We start from the raw sequence: 20,983 nt of genomic DNA, 5'->3' as shown, positions 1-20,983 counted from the left end.
CTTCACCCCAAACTCAGGATCTGGCACAAGATCCTGCTCCACTGCATAAACCAGAGACCGAAGGGCAGTTCTCCAGACTACATCAACTTCAACCAGAAGGTGATGTTATTCTTCATCCAAGATCAGAAGAAGATCTGCCTTCCCTACTTCCTGTTCTCCTACTTGAAGGAATGCATCCGGAAGTCTCGCACCACTGCCTCCATCAAGTCTGCAATCAAATATATCTCTTTTGGGAGGCTGCTCTCAGACTTTCTCATTGAAAGCAACCTGGTGCAAGATCTGGTTAATGCTGGATGTGTAGAGGATCTGAGCACAATTGTCAGTGATGTCTTCACTGCAAACTCTCTGAAGAAGATGGGTTTGGTCCAGAAGAAGATTGCTCCTGCTCATGAAGACACATCTTCTGAGATCAGAGGTAGAAGGATGCCTCTGAATGACTACCCTCTGTGGACTCAGGCAGACAATCCTGACGCCATCAGATGCTATGTTGAAGACCTCAGGGCTCAAGGATTCGAAATTGACCTTGATGATTTCGTCAGCAGACTACCGCCAGCTCCAGAGTTTCCTTCTCCTCCCAAGAAGAAAGCTCAGAGGAAGATGCTACTCGACGAATCTTCTGAGGAATCCGATGTCCCTCTGGTCAAGAAGACGAAGAGAAAGCCTGATGATGGTGATGATAGTGACAATGAGGATGGTCCTCCAAAGAAGAAGAAGAAGAAGGTCAGAATCGTGGTGAAGCCTACTCGGGTGGAACCAGCTGCTGAAGTGGTCAGAAGGACTGAACCTCCTGCCAGAGTGACTCGATCATCAGCACATTCAAGTAAGCCTGCACTTGCTTCTGATGATGATTTGAATTTATTTGATGCACTCCCTATTTCTGTCTTGCTCCAACACTCCTCAAATCCCCTCACTCCTATTCCTGAATCCCAACCAGCCGCACAAACCACCACTCCACCACATTCCCCAAGATCTTCTTTCTTTCAACCTTCCCCTACTGAAGCACCTCTCTGGAATTTGCTTCAGAATCAACCCTCTAGGTCAGAAGAACCAACCTCTCTCCTCACCATTCCGTACGACCCATTATCTTCTGAGCCAATCATCCATGAACAACCAGAGCCAAACCAAACAGAACCACAACCCAGAACGTCTGATCACTCTGTTCCCAGAGCATCAGAACGTCCTGCTGCCAAAACCACGGATACAAACTCTTCAACAGCCTTTACACCTGTATCCTTCCCAACCAATGTTGCTGATTCTTCTCCCTCCAATAACTCTGAATCCATTAGAAAATTCATGGAGGTTAGAAAAGAAAAGGTGTCTACCTTAGAGGAATATTACCTTACTTGTCCAAGCCCTAGGAGATATCTTGGCCCTAGACCTGAACGTCTAGTTGACCCAGATGAACCTATCTTGGCCAATCCTATCCAAGAGGCAGACCCTTTGGCTCAACAAGCTCACCCTGTCCCTGACCAACAAGAGCCTATTCAACCAGAACCTGAACCCGAACATTCAGTGTCTAACCAATCCTCGGTTAGATCACCCCATCCTCTGGTTGAAACTTCAGACCCTCACCTTGGAACCTCTGAACCCAATGCTCAACTGATTAACATTGGTTCTCCACAAGGTGCCTCTGAAGCTCATAGCAGCAATCACCCAGCCTCTCCTGAAACCAACCTCTCCATAATTCCCTATACTCACCTCCAACCCACATCTCTCTCTGAGTGCATCAATATTTTCTATCATGAAGCCTCTTTGAGGCTCCGCAATGTGCACGGTCAGAGAGAGATCATGAAGCCTCTCTTGGAACTTCTGCGACGATCTGACAAACCTTAGTTTTAGGATCTCTTCATTTTCTTTCTTTTTATTTAACGTTGTTTTATTTAAACTCTGTTTCTTTTTATTTACTTATTCTATTTTATTCGTTTGTGATTCTATATGCATATCTATATATATATTTGTGTCACATATGTTTGCAAAAATCTTTTTTATTCATCATATTTCTATGTTTACAACATATTTCTTTACATCATAAAATCTAGAATGGAGGATCCCTCCTCATTCTTCTGCACTCCTGGCGCTGCTCTGACCTATCTTTCTCCAGACGCTCCAGTACATGCTGGATGTTGCTGAGCCTGTCCTTTAGCTCATCCCTCTCCAGAATCTCTTCTGCAGTATTGAGCTCCTCTTCCAAACTTTCTTTTTCTTCCAGCAGCTTGAGTTCAAGCCGGCTGAGTTCTTGCACCTCCTCCACGAAGGCAAGAAATTCCTTCAGGTCTCTCTCCAACTCTGGACGCAGGTCCTCTTCCAGCAGTGTCCGTGTCAGCTCCGCGATGGTAGTTGTACCCTCTGGATGCCTGATGTTCAGGAACAAGTCCTCTTCAAAGGCCTTCTTCCTCAGCTCTTCTAGTGCTACGATGTATGATGCCATTTTTTTTCTTTACTGAAAATTGTTCGAGGTGTGAAGCTTACCCTTCTCTCCAACGCTTTATATAGGCTTCACTTTCTCTCTGAAAGTTAATGCTCCTACGGTTTCTCGAGGTTAAGTTCTTGGTAACTGACCCTTCTCTTTACTCACTTGACCGGTGGTAAACGTTCTTCTCTTGCATTAACTCTTCCATTTATTTCGCCTAACTCTGATTCTTGCATCATTTTATTTTTCTTTAAACTTAGACCTTCTCTAAGGGGGAGTACCTTGTCCTTCAAGCTAAGTTTTTCACACCCCAAGCTTTTTGCTTATGACAAAAAGGGGGAGTAAACCCAGTTTTTGATGTGTAAGATGTGTTAGTGTGATTTATTTTTCTTTTGGAGATTTTAAGAGTTCCACCTTCATGACCATAGATGTGTCACTGGGCAAATACAAGGAATACATTTCACTTCTTCTGAAGTGATTATAAGTTGACTCTGATACCCAAGACTCTGATACCTTGTCCATGACTCTGATTACTTATGCGCTCTGATTACTCGATTTTCATCTATGTCATAAGTTTTTCACTCTGAACTCTTATATTATTTAGCTCAGAATCTAGACTTTACTAACGTTTTCATCAAGTATTAGATTCAGGGGGAGCTAAGCTCAGAATCAAGCAGTGACTTGAATTCAGAATGAGCAAGATAAACTATTCACATCAGGATAAGTATTATTCAATATCTCTAAACTCTGAGTGAATTCAGTTTAATGTTTAAGAATTGTTCATCAAAAATCTTAGTTTTGTCATCATCAAAAAGGGGGAGATTGTAAGATCAAGTTTTGATCTAGTAGTACAACTCTATGTTTTGATGATTACAAGTTAACCTTTTGATATGAACAATTGTGGTACTCTAACGTGTTTTTCTGAGTGTGCTATTTGCAGGTTCTGACCTCAACTCAATCTCACACAAATCAGAAGCACTGTGTATAAAGAGTGACCCAAGCAACGCTTTCGCATTCACCATGTTCAGTATGAACAGTGGAAAAGCTTCAGAAGTTCTGAAGCTATACAAACTCTGATGTGGACTCAGTCGCTAGAAGCTCTGAAGATCCAGAAGTTCTGATAACCAAGAAACACTGAAGGTTCAGATGTTCTGATGGTGTAGAAGACTCTGAAGATCCAGAAGCTGAATAGTGGAAACTCTGAAGTCCAGAAGCAAGAAACTCTGAAGGCCATGTTCTTCCCTCTGAGTTCAGAATCAGAAGATACAATGGTCAGAGGATCTGTGCTTTCCCTCTGACTCTGATCAACCGGCTTCACAAGTTCCAATACGAAGCATTCCTCTGATCAGAAGTCTCCTAGGTTTAAAGGTCGCGTCGCTATCCAAGTACAAAAGCAACTGTACCTTCCTGACGACCTACCTAACGTTCTCAGCCACAGCAGAAGCTGGATTTTCCAGAACTGCCCTCCAACGGTAGCATTTCCCATGCATCGCTCAACCCTAATCCTTGGAGTATATAAAGAGGCTGAAGACTGAAAGAAACGGCTAGAAGCTAGAAGCATTCACATACACAAGACATATTCAAAATCTTCTAAGTTTTCTTTCATCTGAAATTCATTGAGTTTACTATTAGCTTTTTAGAAGCAAATCTCTTGTAAACGATTCTTTGATAAACAGTTTGTTTAGTTCCTTTAAGAGATCAAGGTTGATCGGATCCTAGAGAAGACTAAGAGAGTGAATCTTAGTGTGAGCTAAGTCAGTGTAATTGTTAGTCACTTGTAGGTTTCAAGTGCAGTTGTAACTCTTACCTGATTAGTGGATTGCCTTCATTCTAAGAAGGAAGAAATCACCTTAACGGGTGGACTGGAGTAGCTTGAGTGATTTATCAAGTGAACCAGGATAAAATCCTTGTGTGCTTTTCTATCTCTTATCTTTTGCACTTAAGTTCTCGAAAGATTTGTCAAAATCTTTAAGGTGGAAGTTTTATACTGAAAACGTTATTCAAACCCCCCTTTCTACCGTTTTTCATGCCTTCAGAGTGATTATGGCTATGTTTGACATGTTTAGCTAATAAGTTAGCTGAAAGCTTATAAGCTATAGCTGATAGCTGAAAGCTGATAAGCTACGTGATTGAAACAAAAGTGTTTGGTAAAACTAGCTGTTAAACAAGCTAAAATTGTAAATTGACATAAAATGACATACGTGGATAATTATTTTTATATTTAACATTACTTTATTTTCACATTAATACCTACATGATATTAATATTAAAATTATTATCACTTTAAACATTTTTATTAACTCAAGTTATTTATTATCTTATATAATATTAATTTTTAGTTTTTTTTATTAATATAATATTTTTAATACTTGTGGTGTGCAGCGGTTTGGCGGAAACTGCATACGTAAGTGTGAGGGAAAAATATGTTTAGTGTATTTATAAATATATAAGGGTAATTGTGGAATTTTAATAAAATAATAAGGATAAAAATGAGAATAAATTTAATAAGCTATAAGCTACCTGAGATAGCTTATAGCTTAAAGCTTTAAGCTACTGAAATAAGCTCCTTCACCAAACACTTTTGAAGAGATTTTAAGTTAGTCAAATAAGCTTTAAGCTAGTCAAATAAGCTATAAGCTAGCTGAAATGACATGTCAAACATGCGTATAAATAATGTTTTGCTCAAATAAAACACATCTCCACTTTTGAAATATAGGAAAAGGAGAGAGAGAAAAATAAAAATGATGTGGTAGAAGTAAAGTGGAAGATATGGAGATGATATAAGAAAAAATGAAATATAACATATTGTGCACTGTAAAAAAATTACACTTCATTTTTTAATGTTTTTTTAGAAGGCCAAATCAATATATTAAAATGGTAAAAACTACCATACCACAGTTGTATCATACCTTAGTGACATGTACCAATTAAAATAGGTTTGACTTTTAGTTTTGACTTTCTTTTGTTCTTTTCTTTTTTTTTATATCTAAAAAAGAAAAATACATAAATGATAATTAAAATTGTCAGGTTGGGTTAAGTTAACCTAGTGTGGTTAACATTTATGATGATTTTGAATATCAACATTGCTATGGAAAATTGAGTTTTTTGTATTTTTCAGAAGAGGGTTATTAGAAGGAGAGTTAGGGTTCATCTTCTGGGGTCATCTTGACGGCGGCGGCGGTCGTTATTTGCACGGCGGTGACGAACGGTTCATGTGGACCAAGGGTTCATCGCGACCAAGGGTTCTTTGATAGTCGCGACCAAGGGTTCATCGTCGGCGACCAAGGGTTCATCGGCGGCGACCAAGGGTTCATCGGCGGTGACTTTGTCTTCTACCATTTTCAGCGTGAGCGTCGTAGGTCCCAAAACCATATTTAGTCTATCAGAAATTTGTTTCCATTTTCTTGCATCTTGTAGTTCTATCTGTTCCATCGTTGAACACAGTTTAGGGTTCGATATTTTTGCCCCTTGCATATGCTATAAGTTGATTGTGTTATTAGTTTGTTGAAATTTTGTTTCTTTGTGGTTTTCACTGATTTAGGGGTTCTGATTAGTGCGGTATTATCCTTTCAATTGAATGAATTATGGTTTTGGGGGATGTTTTAATTTGGGTGAAATGAATTTTCCATTATTGTAAAAAACGAAGTGTTCCTCAATTTGATAGGGTTTAGGGAAAGTAAGAGGCATGAGGAAGAAGACCAGATGCATATAGGTCATCTGCTATTTACAAATTTTAATTCTTAATTGCAAAGTTGTTTGTTTGTGATCAAAATTTCTTTGTTTGTTGAGTTCATTGATTTAGAGTTTTTGATTAGTTTGGGATTTTATTTCCACATGAATGAATTCTGGTTTTGAGGTGTCCATTCCTTTCCATTGTTGATATAACTTATTATGGCTCAATCTCATAGGTAATGGAATGTAAATCGCAAAAGCAAGAAGAACAGGTCCATATAGCTGATGAGATGGTTGTTGGTAATGGAAGTAACGAAGAATCTGGTCCAATGAAATTTAATGGGGAGGAAGATGGTTATGAGTTGAAAGAGGATGAATTGCCACCTGTGGATGAAGTTCGTATGAAATCTTCATATCGACAATCAAGCGAGGTTGAGAAAGCACAGGTTAATAGCCTTAAGGAACATGGGGTTTGTACTTGCAATATATTGGGGTTGATGCTAAGGCAGGAAGGTTGTCAAGAAGGTTTTGGTTTTTTTAAGAAGGATATGTACAATCATATTAACAAGAATAATTCGGTAAGGGTCGGTAACGGCGAAGCAGTTGCTGCTTCATCATATGTAGATGAAGATGAAGATGAAGATGTAGATGAAGATGTAGATGAAGGTGAAGACGGTGGACAATGAAGGGATGCTGGACTAAAAGCTGAATAAGATGCTGATTTAATGAAGTCCCTTTTTTTTTCTTATTAAGTTTTTGAATTCATTTTCTTTTGTACGCTGATATTAGGATTTAATTTTAGTAATGTACTTTTGGTCCGTCTAAGGCATGTTGCTGCCAATTTTGGATGATTTGGGTTGTTAAGTTTTGATAGAAATTTGTGTTGATAAATGGCCTTTGCTTGGTTATTTTGATTTATCTAATGTCTATGGTTGTCCATATTTTTTTGGTTAAAAAAAAAGATGGAATTTCCATTTTTTCTTTGTTGAACCCAATTGGTGTACGTGAATGAATTTGGACAAGATCAAAGTCAGTCAAATCCTGAACACAAAAAATGTAGTTGGGTGTTGAACACAAAACCACATTCAGTGCATTTAATAGCAATAAAAGGTGCCTAAAAAAATGTAGTTGGGTGTTGAACCCAAGACCCGTGAGAATTTAAACAAAGCACAAACCGCTGAAGTATGATGACAATTTTGTACTTAATACTATAACATTTGTATTAGTAATGCCCTAAGTCGTATTTAAGATCAAAAAATGAAAGGAAAATGCACGGATCCAGATTCGAACCATGGCCAATTGATTAATCTGCAGCCACAAATACCATTAGGATATAGGTAAAGACAATTAAAATTTTGCAAATCAATATATAATATCTTTTAAACCTTGCGTTAAAACATTTAAGTTTAAGGCATTAGATTAAGGGCATCAACCATAACTTCTTACCGTTCCATTCCCTTATTGCTTATTGGATCTAAGTTTAAGGGATGAACCTTTCCCTCACATCTTAAAAGGGCTTAGTTTGAGGCATGAACCCTAACTTCCTATGATCCCCCTCGATGAGTGCTTAGTAATGGTTAGCTTAAGACATCAACCCTAACTTGTTATGATACCCTAAATACCCCTTCGTCCCTTATAGTCGTAATCAACCCTAAACTACCTTGACTACATTTGCCGTAGTGGTTATTCATGGTTAGTTTAGGGCATCAACCCTAACTTCCTTGAGTGGTCTGTTAATGGATAACTTAAGGTATCAACCCTAACTTCTAATGATACCCTAACTAACTCTTCGTCCCTTTATGTTTAACTGATTAGTCGCCATTAGTTTTGGGTATCAACCCTAACTTCCTTTTTATTTTTTTGTAGTGCTTAGTCGGTGTTAGTTTTAGCCATTAACAGTAGTTATAATTAACTTTTTTTTTTGAAGTGAATTATTATCAACTTAAAATGTATAAAGAATTATTTAATTTAAGAATATTTAATATTTTAGATTTTTATCACAGTTATAATATTTGGTTATTTTTTTATGTGTAACAAGTATATTTCAAAAGTATATTTGTTTATTTTCAAATTATTATATTGATTTGATGCTAAATTAGTGGACACTTTCAGAATTAACATTAATGAGGAGAGGGAAAGTATCACGTTTGTATTCTGTGAAGAAGGAAAGGCACCAGAGGGAATTAGAGAGACACAATTCAAGGCAAAAAAATTTAGTGGATTTAGGGTTAACCTCTTGTCACAAGCGGCGGCCGGCGTATTTGATAATCGGAAGCGGCGGCGGCGGCGTTTGTTTGGTTCTTTAAGGGCTGAGTTTTGGCTATCTAATTGGTAAGTTCAAAACTAGTTTTCCCTTTTGCGTTTCAGTTCATGTTAATCTTCTTTCCATCCTTTTACTCATGGTATTGGATTATTTGAGTTTCTCTGTGTTTCCCCGTTTTCATTTCATTGATTGTATCGTGAGTTAGGGTTTTTGATTGTGATGGTTTTCCTTTATTGTTTTTTGGGTTGATGGTTTCTTCCTGTGGCAATTAAATTTGAAACTATGAAAATAATTCACCAGTTTAAGGACTATGAAGTTGTTAAGCTAAATACTCTTGTGGTTTGTGAATCTTATAGGTAATGGAAACTATATTTGAGGAAGAAGACCAGGTCCAGAAATCTGATGATATGGTTGATGATGATGGAAGTAATCAAGTATCTGGCGGACCTGAAACTGATGGGGAGGATGATGATGCTGAGTATGTGAAGAATATTTTAGAGTTGACAGATGATGACGTAATGGGTCTTGAATTTGATTCGGAGGAAGAAGCAGTAAAGTTTTATGAACGATACGGGCAATGTTTTGGTTTTGGGGTAAGGAAGGATAATGTGTATCGTGGACCCAAGGGTTGTGTTGTTACACGTCAATTAGTTTGCAGTAAAGAGGGGGCAAGGCACAAGAAATACACGGAACGTGGTGATCGGGTTAGAGCTCCAAAGCCAATTACAAGAGTCTCATGTCCGGCCAGATTTCGCGTTCGTTATGAAAGAAACTCAGGTAAGTGGAAAGTAACTCTTTTTGAGAAGTCTCACAATCATGAATTGACTCCGGTTGACAAAGTACATCTGATTTCTTCATTTCGCCAAATAAGTGAGTCTGACAAGGCCCAGATTAATAGCCTTAAGATCCACGGTGTTCGGACATGTAATATAATGGGGTTGATGTTAGGGCAGAAAGGTGGTCATGAATCTTTGGGCTTTACTAAGAAGGATCTGTACAATCATATTGACAAGGAGAAGCGGATAAGAGTTGGGAACGGTGATGCAGTTGCTGCTTTATCCTATTTTGAGGCAAAGTCTGAGAGTGATCCTATGTTTTTTTCTAAGTATACTAAAACTGTTGATGAAAATTTGAAAGACCTGTTTTGGAGTGATGGAGTAAGCAGATTAGATTATCATGCATTTGGTGATGTTGTTGCTTTTGACAGTACATATAAAAGGAACAAGTACAACAAGCCTCTTGTTATTTTCTGTGGCTATAATCATCATGGGCAAACAACAATTTTTGCATGCGCTTTGCTAACAGATGAGTCGGCTAATACATATAAGTGGGTTTTGGAAACTTTTGCTGAATGTATGTTTCAGAAGCATCCGAAAGCAGTTGTTACTGATGGTTGTTTGGCTATGAAAGAAGCCATTCGGTGTATCTTTCCTAATGCCCGTCATAGGTTGTGTTCATGGCACATTCAACAAACTGCAATTGAAAAGTTAAAGCATTCAGAGTTTCTGGATGAATTTTCAGGGCTGATTTATGCTAAAATGAATGCAGAAAAATTTGAGAGATTGTGGGCTGAAGCTGTTGAAAAGTATGATCTTGCTAATAATGAGTGGGTGAGATATATGTATGGGTTGAAGACAATGTGGGCGGCGGCTTATATGAAGGATCTATTCTTCGCAGGCATAAGAACCACTTCAATGTGCGAAGCGATTAACTCATTTATCAAGAGTTATGTGCAATGTAAAAACAGTTTGATTGATTTTATCCACAATTTTGAAAGGGCTGTCAAGGAGTACCGACACAATGAGTTGGTAGCAGATTTTACAACTATGTACACGGAGCCTGTGCTAACAACTCCACTCCGTGAAATTGAAATTGGCTTTTCCAAGCTTTTGACAAGGAAGATGTTTGAAGAAGTGAAATCTCAGATTCAACGTGTGGGTGGCTTAGAAATTACTCAAAGGGCAGAGGTAAATGGTGTGGTCATGTTGAGGATGCATAAGTTTTTGTATGAGCGGCATGAATACGTTGTTTTATATGATAAGCATTCTGTGAAATTTGTATGTGATTGTGGAAACTTTGAGTATTGTGGTATTCCTTGCTCCCACATCATATGTGCGATGAGAAAAGAAAGGATTGATGAAATTCCTCCTAGTCTTATATGTAAACGCTGGTCAAGGAATGCTAAAGTTGAAATCATGCATCATATTAATAATTCTGTTGCTGAAAATGATGCCAAGAAATTAGCTATGCTGCGCAGGGGTGTGTTGTCAGCTGCTTGCAACATACTGAACGCAGTAGCTTGTGAAAATGTTAATGACTTTTCTGAGGTTATTGTGGATATTTACAAGCTGGCTGAAAAGGTCCAAAGGCGCCGGGCAGGAAACTCTCGACTACGCATTGGTCCATTTTTGATTGGTGATCCCGCTGTGGTTACTACAAGGGGCCGCAAGAAGAATGTTGGGAAGAAAAAAAGGCTATGTGGTAGATGCAGGATGAGTGGGCATACAATCCGCAAGTGCACACAATTGCCTCACCCAGATGGTTCTCTTGATGTTGATACGGGTGATTCCTCTGTTGAGTTTGGCGAGGACGATAGTGTGCAGGATCAGGTAGCTGTCTTGATGTCATTATGTTGTATTTTAATATTTGTTTCAGTGCTTTAAACATATTTTTTTTTATTAACTCTGCAGGTTGATGGTCTTATGCTGGATAATGGAAGGAAGCGGAAAGTACGATCAACAAAAACCACGCCAAATGCAAAAGAGAAAACAGCAACGCCAAACAGGAGAACTGGAACACCGAGAGGGAAAAATGCCACACCAAACAAAATATCTTCAACAGCAAATGGGAAAGCCAAGGTAGTTATTCATTTTGTACATATAGATGTGTTGTTGTGAATGATAATGTAAATGATAATGTAAGAAGAATATTTGTACTTGCTGTTTTTTTTTATTCAGATTACATTGATTTTACTTAACTCTTAATTTGGATGTTAATGTAATAGCATTTGAGGGATGATCATGCTACAGAAGCTGGTGGAGTTCAGCATTATTCGCATTATCCAATGAATATGGCAAATGAATTTGCAATGTTCCCTCAATTTCCTGAAAACGGAAATTACCAATCATACCCTGGTATACGTATTTCAGAACCAGGTTCTTCTTCCACAATTCCTAAGGTAAGCGAGCATGCATTTCTATTAATTTTTTTAAAGTAATTCCCGTTTTCAACTCATGTAATATGGTTGTTTGTGTGTCATAGTTTATGAGTTATTTGAATGAAGTTGAACGGAATGCGATGGTTGCACGGGTTGAAGTTGGTAGAGGCGAAGATGAAGAAGAAGATGAAAGTGAAGATGAAGATGGAGATGAAGATGAAGGCGAGGAGTAGAATTTAAATGAACAAGAAATCATTGTCCAAGAAGTCAATTTGTCTCTGTTTTTTGTTTTTTTTATGACATGTTTATGTTAATTTTGTTAGAAATGCACTTGGTGTGCTAAGGCATGTATGCCAGATTTTGTTGATTCCAGACATGGTTAAATGGAGTTGAGAGATTTATAAAATTAATTTATGAAATTTATGTCAGGTCTTGTCTTTTTATAATTTAAGAAAAATTTGCAAAAATTAAGTCCTTCACCCAAGCTGTACGAATTAAACGTCTATGGTGATAAATGTCCAAAAAAAATTATGGTATTGGGTGTTGAACACGAGACCTGACTGTACTAGAACCAAGAAGTTTCCACTGAACTAAATTGCTTAACTGTGATGTATAGTTCCAACAATTGTATTAGTAATGAACTGTCTTCGAAATAGAAAAACTAAAACAAATACATGAAAAAATGCGCTCAGCAGGATTTGAACCTTGGACATGAGGCACATTGGGGGAGATATAACAACCATTAAGATACAGGTCAAGTTTTGACAAAAGTGTGCAAATTAATAATTAATAGCTTAAGTTAAAGCAATTTAGCCTTAGCTTAGAGACGAGTGGTGGATGAACCCTAACTTTTCATTCCGATCCTTAGCCTTAGGGATGAATCATGAATGAACCTTTCCCTTAGCGACGAGTCGAGTGGTGGATGAACCCTAACTTTTCCCTTTCCGATCCTTTCCCTTAGAGACGAGTGGTGGATGAACCCTAACTTTTCCCATTCCGATCCTTAGCCTTAGAGATGAATCATGGATGAACCCTAACTTTTCCCTATCCGAACCTTTCCCTTAGCGTCGAGTGGTGGATGAACCCAAAGTTTTCCAATTCCGATCCTTTCCCTTAGAGACGAGTGGTGGATGAACCCTAACTTTTCCCTATCCGAACCTTTCCCTTAGCGACGAGTCCAGTGGTGGATGAACCTTTCCCTTAGCGACGTGTCGAGTGGTGGATGAACCCTAACTTTTCCCCTTCCGATCCTTTCCCTTAGAGACGAGTGGTGGATGAACCCTAACTTTTCCCATTCCGATCCTTAGCCTTAGAGACGAATCATGGATGATCCCTAACTTTTCCCTATCCGAACCTTTCCCTTAGCGTCGAGTGGTGGATGAACCCAAAGTTTTCCAATTCCGATCCTTTCCCTTAGAGACGAGTGGTGGATGAACCCTAACTTTTCCCTATCCGAACCTTTCCCTTAGCGACGAGTCGAGTGGTGGATGAACCTTTCCCTTAGCGACGTGTCGAGTGGTGGATGAACCCAAACTTTTCCCCTTCCGATCCTTTCCCTTAGAGACGAGTGGTGGATGAACCCTAACTTTTCCCTATCCGAACCTTTCCCTTAGCGACGAATCATATTTATCACTTACATCATATTTATCACTTACATGAAATCTTTATTATTTTTTTTGAAAACTACATGAAATCATAATTTTGAAACTAATTATTAAAAAAAAAAGTTAATTTCAAAATAATCTACCAATCAAAAGTTCCGTGTTTAACCTTGAATAGTAGTTTTTCTAAGAAAAAAGGAAACTTTGAATAGCAATAGTCAATCTTCGTTTTAATTACCCAATATCAATCCCAATGGTGTTTTCTTATCAAATTTTAGAATATTAATAGCCACTATTCATTATAAAAAAGAAAGTAATAGCAACTAATCTGTCGAATGTCTATTATATCCTTAACCAGATTGACTTAGGGGAAGTAAAGGATATAGTGCATAGCAGTGAAGGCACATACGGCTGCCTCTTCTCCTTCCCCTCCTTGGCACCGTTTTCTTGTGGATATTGAATTGGGTGTGCCTTTTGACGTTTGAGGTATCCAACACACATTATATGCACAATCAATTCAATACTGGGTGTTATCAATCATATATAATGAGTAGTTCAGAGGTTTCTAGCCTAAACCTTTCTCTTCAACTTCTTCTCACAAATTTCATGGCTGGAAGAGGAAGGACCCCACGACGAGGAACCACAAGGAAGCGTCGGTTCAAAGATTTGGAATCAATCACCTCTCCATCTCCAGAGAATCCAGTCGCTGATGAGGGACCTTCTGTGCGGCGGGCTCGAGTGTCACAGAAGGTGCATTCAATCATCAACATATCTTCAAGGTGGGTATTTGTTTTCTGGTTATAATTTACTTGTTAGGTTAACAAAATCCCTAATCTATTCTAATTTTCACACTTGTGAAGGTATGAAAAACGGTAGAAAGGGGGGGGTTTGAATAACGTTTTCAAGATAAAGCTTTCACCTTAAAGATTTTGACAAATCTTTCGAGAACTTAAGTGCTAAAGATAAGAGATAGAAAAGCACACAAGGATTTTATCCTGGTTCACTTGATAAATCACTCAAGCTACTCCAGTCCACCCGTTAAGGTGATTTCTTCCTTCTTAGAATGAAGGCAATCCACTAATCAGGTAAGAGTTACACCTGCACTTGAAACCTACAAGTGACTAACAATTACACTGACTTAGCTCACACTAAGATTCACTCTCTTAGTCTTCTCTAGGATCCGATCAACCTTGATCTCCTAAAGGAACTAAACAAACTGTTTATCAAAGAATTGTTTACAAGAGATTTGCTTCAAAAAAGCTAATAGTAAACTCAATGAATTTCAGATGAAAGCTTAGAAGAATTTGAATTTGTCTTGCGCGTATGTGAATGCTTCTAGCCACTTCTTTCAGTCTTCAGCCTCTTTATATACTCCAAGGATTAGGGTTGAGCGTTGCATGGGAAATGCTACCGTTGGAGGGCAGTTCTGGAAAATCCAGCTTCTGCTGTGTCTGAGACTGTTAGGTAGGTCGTCAGGAAGGTACAGTTGCTTTTGTACTTGGATAGCGACTTGACCTTTAAACCTAGGAGACTTCTGATCAGGAGAAAGCTTCATGTTGGAACTTGTGAAGCCGGTTGATCAGAGTCAGAGGGAAAGCCCAGATCCTCTGACCATTGTTTCTTCTGATTCTGAACTCAGAGGGAAGTACATGGTCTTCAGAGTATCTTGCTTCTGGACATCAGAATTTCACTAATCAGCTTCTGGATCTTCAGAGTCTTCTACACCATCAGAATATCTGAGCCTTCAGTGTTTCTTGGTTATCAGACTTTCTGGATCTTCAGAATCTTCTACACCATCAGAATATCTGAGCCTTCAGTGTTTCTTGGTTATCAGACTTTCTGGATCTTCAGAACTTCTAGTGACTGAGTCCACATCAGAGTTTGTATAATTTCAGAACTTCTGAAGCTTTTCCACTGTTCATACTGAACATGGTGAATGCGAAAGCGTTGCTTGGGTCGCTCTTTATACACAGTGCTTCTGATTTGTGTGAGATTGAGTTGAGGTCAGAGCCTGTAAATAGCACACTCAGAAAAACACGTTAGAGTACCACAATTGTTCATATCAAAAGGTTAACTTGTAATCATCAAAACATAGAGTTGTACTACTAGATCAAAACTTGATCTTACAACTTGAACTTTTGGGTACAATCTAGAAGCATTCATGACAGCAAGCAAAGAAAGGATGTTCAATTTGATCAAGAGCCACAAATCAATGCTGGAGAAGAAACCCCAAATGGGAAAGGAACTCCAAATGATAAGGTATGATTTAACTCACATATTATACTATTTGAAAAGCAAATAATTTCTGATATGCAAGAAAACCCCATTCCTACAGTCATTTTGTTTTATAATTTAAGTGTTGAAATATAAGGGTTCCAGCTACTGAGTATGTGTTGTTTCATGATATTTGAAGTTAATGAATTTTGCATAACAATAAATGAATGTCACTGATTTGGGTCATACCTTAGGTGTTGAAATATAAGGGTTTGTGCTACTGTGTATGTGTTGCCTCATTAATGAAATTTCCATTTTGTTTAGGGTTTAGGGATTTGGTTCATATATGTGAAATTAGCAGTAGCTGGTTCATTATTGTAAGTCACAGAATTTTGATTGCTTATGGGTTCCTTGAATCATATATTTTATGCACAGGATGTGCTGAACACAGTCACAGAATTACAAAAAGATGTTCGATCATTAATGCAAGCAGTGGGATTTTTAGCTCAAACTTGGTACACCAGCACATCGAAAGATCCTGAACTATCTGATGAGGAGTTGTTTACGAACAAATCAAAGTACTCTTTAAGAGCTACTGCAACTGAAGAAATAATGCTGAAATTTGTGCAATCTACGCCCAATGACAAAGGAAAACAAAAATGTGTAGGTGGCTTGGTAAAGAAATTGTTTTCTCCATCTGAGTTTCAGACTCTAGGCATTGGATTCAAATCTGCAACTCCTCCATCAAATCAAAATGATAAGACATCTTTATCTGGTCCAGCTGCTACAATAGATCCCATTTACATTCCCGTTGTAAGTATTTTTTTTTAAATAAGTATGAACACATTGCTTCAAGTTCCTGATTCATTGTTTATTGTTATAATAGTGGTTGAAAAGCATATTTGGACCAGCTGTCTTTGAAAACCTTGACTACACTGATATTGCAGTGGCTTCTTACATATTTAAGAGGTGCAATGATGGAAGTGTAGATAGGTAAAAAGTAGCAATTTTAATTACAATCTTCTTATGTATGTAATATAGTTTATTTGTGTTAATCACTTTGTACCATATGTTTATTGTTTCTTCATTGTTTATGACAGCAAGGAATCACTTATAATTCCTGTAATCAACCATGTTAATGGAACCCGTGGGGTATTGCAAACTCTGATGCCAAAGTGCAAAGTTGATCAAGAGGTGAGAGTGAACACGACATCTTCAACAAATTCTTATCATTAAATATTTTTTGTCCTAATTTCTCACCAAAAATTTTAATATTTTTTAATGTAGGTTATCAACTTGTTTGCCATAATGTTGACTCACTCTGAAAGGGATATGAACAGAATTCCTAAGTTTTGGTTCTTACCAACCTACTTTTCCGTGAGTCTAATATTTATGGAATGTATGTTATCATCTTGCATGGCATGTTTATGACATAATTTTAAATTATTTTACAGCAATTCATTATGGGCTGGACCACCCACCCTCAAAGCATGATCACCAATCAACAGAGGACCTACATGGGGAAGATTGAGATGTTGTCAAAGGTATAATCATTACAATAATTTCTACCTTAGACTGATTAATTCTCAAATTGTTTAACTGATTTTAATGTTATTCCTTAGGTGTTTGTGCCCGTGAATGACAACGGTAAGCATCGGTACCTACTTGTGTTTGACTTTGAAAATGAAGAAATTGTATACTTGGACTCCTTCCCAGAAGAAGATAGGTTGGAATATAGGATCTTCAACGCCAAGCTGGTGGTAAGGCACAAGTAACTTTCAATTCATTATTCTTTTTAATTACTTGTTCATTATGCTCCTAATCAATTTAAAATTATATTGCTTAGGCATTATACATGGAGAAAATGTTCAGAGATCCATCATTCTATGACATGGATGAAACAGTGAGGCCTCGTGTTTCTCAGTTTAAGGTTGTCGTGCCCCAAGGATTGCCAGTGCAGAAATCTGACTCGTGAGTATATGTTATATTTGTTTTTTGACTGGAATTACATTATAGTGTTCCTACATCATATAAAATGTGGTTGGTTTTTTTGTGTAGAAATGATTGCGGGGTGTGGGTAGCATGCTGGATGAACGAATTGGGAAAAGATGGATACAATATTAAGGTAACCTAAGTTATAAATTCAGGTGCACGATTTGTATATTTTTTTACAAATGATAGTAATTGTAAAAGTTTCTCTTATGTTTTGCAGATTGACAATAGCACACGCTTGAAGTTTGCATTGAAGTTGGCTTTACACAAGTACAATGAAAATCAGGAAATTCCCATGCAAAAGGCTTATGAGTTCTATGGAAATATGGTGAAGGCTACACTGGTCAGGAACAAGTGTCTTCCTTGAGTGAAGGAATGCTTATATGGAACTATCCATATTATTTACCTTCTTATTATTCTGTTTGTATTAGTCATGGACCAATTGTTTGGCCTGTTTGGAGAATTGTTTTGATTGGATGTGTTTTGCATTTTGGACTGGTGTGTTTTGGCCTGTTTGTGCCCACCTTTTGACCTGTTTTCAGTTTTGTTGTTTTACTCAGTTGTGGACAAGTTATTTTGGCATGTTGTGCCCTATTAAGACTGCTTGCGTTTTTTAATATTTCAGTAATGGTGTTTGACTTTCATATCATTCAAGTTATTTTTGCATATGTTTCCATGGCTTTGTTTAAGTCTTTAAATTTTTGATACCCCTTTGTTTAAGTATTTACATTTTTTATCCCAAGTTAGTCAAGCTTTCTACTACACATGATTTTTTTTATAAGGTTAAATAAGGTACTCTCCCACCTTGAGTAAAACGGTTTTTAAATCATGTAATTAACTCATTTCTACTATTTCTACTAACTTTAACAAAATTGGAAACAAAGATTCAAAGCCTTCCTAAAATATGAAGTTTTTATTAATCACTGCCAAATTATGGTAGTTGAAAATGGAAGTTTTTTTTCACATCACTGCCAAATTATGGTAGTTGAAATAGGAAGTATTTATTCAAATCAATGCCAAATTATGGAACTTTTTTTGAAACTAATTTGAAAATGCCAAATCAATTCAAAGACAATGATAAAACCAATTGCTACAAAACCAAGTACTTAATAACAGAACTTAATTTGAAACAATGCCAAATCAATTCAAAGACAATGACAAAACCAATTGCTACAAAACCAAGTACTTAATAACGGAAGTACAAACATCCTTCAATTGACCAACATCCTTTATAACAAAAGTACCATATAGCCAAAAAAAAAAAATTAACCCATCTTAATTGCAACCAGGACAACGAGTACAAACACCCAAGTACCCACAATGATTTTGATGTAAGCTTGTTCCCTCCTCCTACCCTCCGCAAGCAAAACTTCAACCGCACTCGCATCAATCGTGTTTCTGTTAACTTGTGGTTGTGGATTAGAACTGTTAACAGGTTGATTGTTCACCCCTTCAATAGGACCTTCTGCCCAATCAAAGTAATCACAACCCTACAATTTTATATCATTAGATTAGCACAGATAATTATATAAGTTTACATGCATCCATGTATGATTGATAAAAATGAATTTTTTTACCCCATAAGAACATTGGTAAAATGTTCTCCCATAATTTACCCTAGTCCATGCTGTCCTAATTGAGGGATAAAGACCGCACTTGCAACGTCTCGCATCATTAGCAACGCTTGCAGATCTTGGGGATGAATAAGATTGGGATGCCATTTAAAAACTACACAATAGACAAACATTTTAAAAATCAGAACATGATAATGATCAAAATAAAACACAGTATCAAACAAAACACATGTAGCAACCAGTAGGTAGCAAACAAAACAAGTTCAAAGTTAAAAAACACAAAGATCTGAATCCAGTATCAAACAAAACACATACGTAGCAACCAATAGCTACCAAACCAAATTCATTTTCTAATTCCCATTCCCATTCCCATTCCCATTCCCATTACGGCGCTGAATCCTGACATGAAGAAAGTTGTTCATTTCATTAGCCTTGAAATGGAGCTTGTCGCCTTTAACTAGGTGGTAGTCACTGACAAACTGATAAAAGTCTTCTCCTAGATGACAATCTGTCAATTGACCGTCTCTCTTCCTCCACAACAGCGAGCATAAATACCTTTTGCCATCACCTTCCTTCATGACAACAAAACGTCCCCAGTTGTGCTCACTAAGGTACTCACGAACAACTGACCTCGGCAAGGGCTGATTAAACAAAATAAGAAAAATTACCAAATTAAATTAAATATATAAACAAATTTAAGTAATATAAATTGAAAGTGAAAGAGAATGATGACTGATTGCTTACCAAGGTTTGATTCTTTTTTGCAACAGAGCCACTGATAACCTTAACAAATTTATAATATTGTCGTCCATTAACCTGGACATACCCAGCCTCTGCCTCTGCCTCTGCCTCTGCCCGAGCAACATCATCTTCATCATCCTCAGAGTCAGAACTCAATTCAACAATTTCTGGACCCGGTTCTTCATATTCCTCCTTAACAGGAAGTGGATATGGAAACTCATTCTTATTTTCATCAAAAATACCAATTTTAAATCTATTCTCCCCTTCATAATCAAATACCAAGTCATGGTTCTTTTTCAGACCATAGAACCTGACAAGGGTAGGCACAACATCCCAGAGAACCCCTCCTAAACATCCAACCACAACACAAATTTTCACACAGTTCCCACATGGATCAATAAGCTGAACTTCATTCTTAAGAGAGGACTTCTTACTTTCATAAAAATATCTAGGGATATCCATGTGTTCCTCACTCAGATTAATAGGAATTGTAAAAGTTTTCCGGAATGTGCCACGCGAACTACCACCATGTTCCATTTCTACTAAGAAAATACAGTTTCAATGTAAGCAATGGAAGTCATTTTCATATCTACAAACAGGGTACAACTCCAACACAAACTCAAGCCCAAAAAACAGAGCATGAAAAGTTACATATAAACATACAATAACAAAAACTATTATTGACTTGCAATAAACATATAATCACAAGAACTATTATTTGTCAATTTATAAAAGTTACATTTAATCACAAAGGGAGAGATCAGAGGTATTCTTAGCCCAAATATGAAGAAAAAAAACTTCTTTTCATGAGCACTTTTTCAGGGGCACTTTTGCAACCACAATTTTCAGTACATGCAACTAACAAAACAAGAACAACCACATGCCCACATACCCAGGTTTCACGTTCTAATTAAAATGATATCAACAACAAAATTAACAATGTCAGGACATGCAACCAAAATTAGCCCCAATTTCAAAAGGTTGACCACGATTACAGAACAAATCATTACATGCAACCAACAAGTACTCAGGTATAAACCCACTAACCTTAAACCATGAAAAGTATGACCACGAACGGCGACGGTGACGGCGACAACGAACCCCGACGGCGTCAACGAAGAACAACCCTGTTCTTGTTTCTGAACCTGCAAAATACAATGCTTCATGATCAATACAAAGTCCAAACAAAGCCGTTCAATCACTCACGGAAGAAGAAACATCAAAATAGCAGTAGAATGTTGGTGGAAGAGAATGAACGGAGGAAGAGAACGGAGAAGGAGGAAGAGATTGAAAGGGTTTGAAAGGAAAACCACTTACAGTGTTGCAAACGCGCCACCGGAAGAAGGAATTGACGGAAGA

The 20,983-nt window shown here is 37.5% G+C and overlaps 1 protein-coding gene across 1 annotated transcript; it reads right to left on the bottom strand.

The window, feature by feature from the left end:
- Window positions 1-19,233: 19,233 nt before the first annotated feature.
- Window positions 19,234-20,661, bottom strand: LOC130725048 (uncharacterized). The gene is made up of 2 exons (XM_057576309.1): window positions 19,628-20,661; window positions 19,234-19,524 (listed from the first exon to the last, which is right to left on the bottom strand). The coding sequence occupies exons 1-2, from the start codon at window positions 20,159-20,161 to the stop codon at window positions 19,234-19,236; spliced, it is 825 nt and encodes a 274-aa protein (XP_057432292.1). The 5' UTR covers window positions 20,162-20,661.
- Between the last annotated feature and the right edge of the window lie 322 nt (window positions 20,662-20,983).

The sequence above is a fragment of the Lotus japonicus genome, chromosome 6 (assembly GCF_012489685.1).
Source record: "Lotus japonicus ecotype B-129 chromosome 6, LjGifu_v1.2".
Classification (NCBI taxonomy): Eukaryota; Viridiplantae; Streptophyta; class Magnoliopsida; order Fabales; family Fabaceae; genus Lotus; species Lotus japonicus.
Note: the sequence above shows the minus strand (reverse complement) of the source record. Positions and strands in the feature narration are given on the sequence as shown.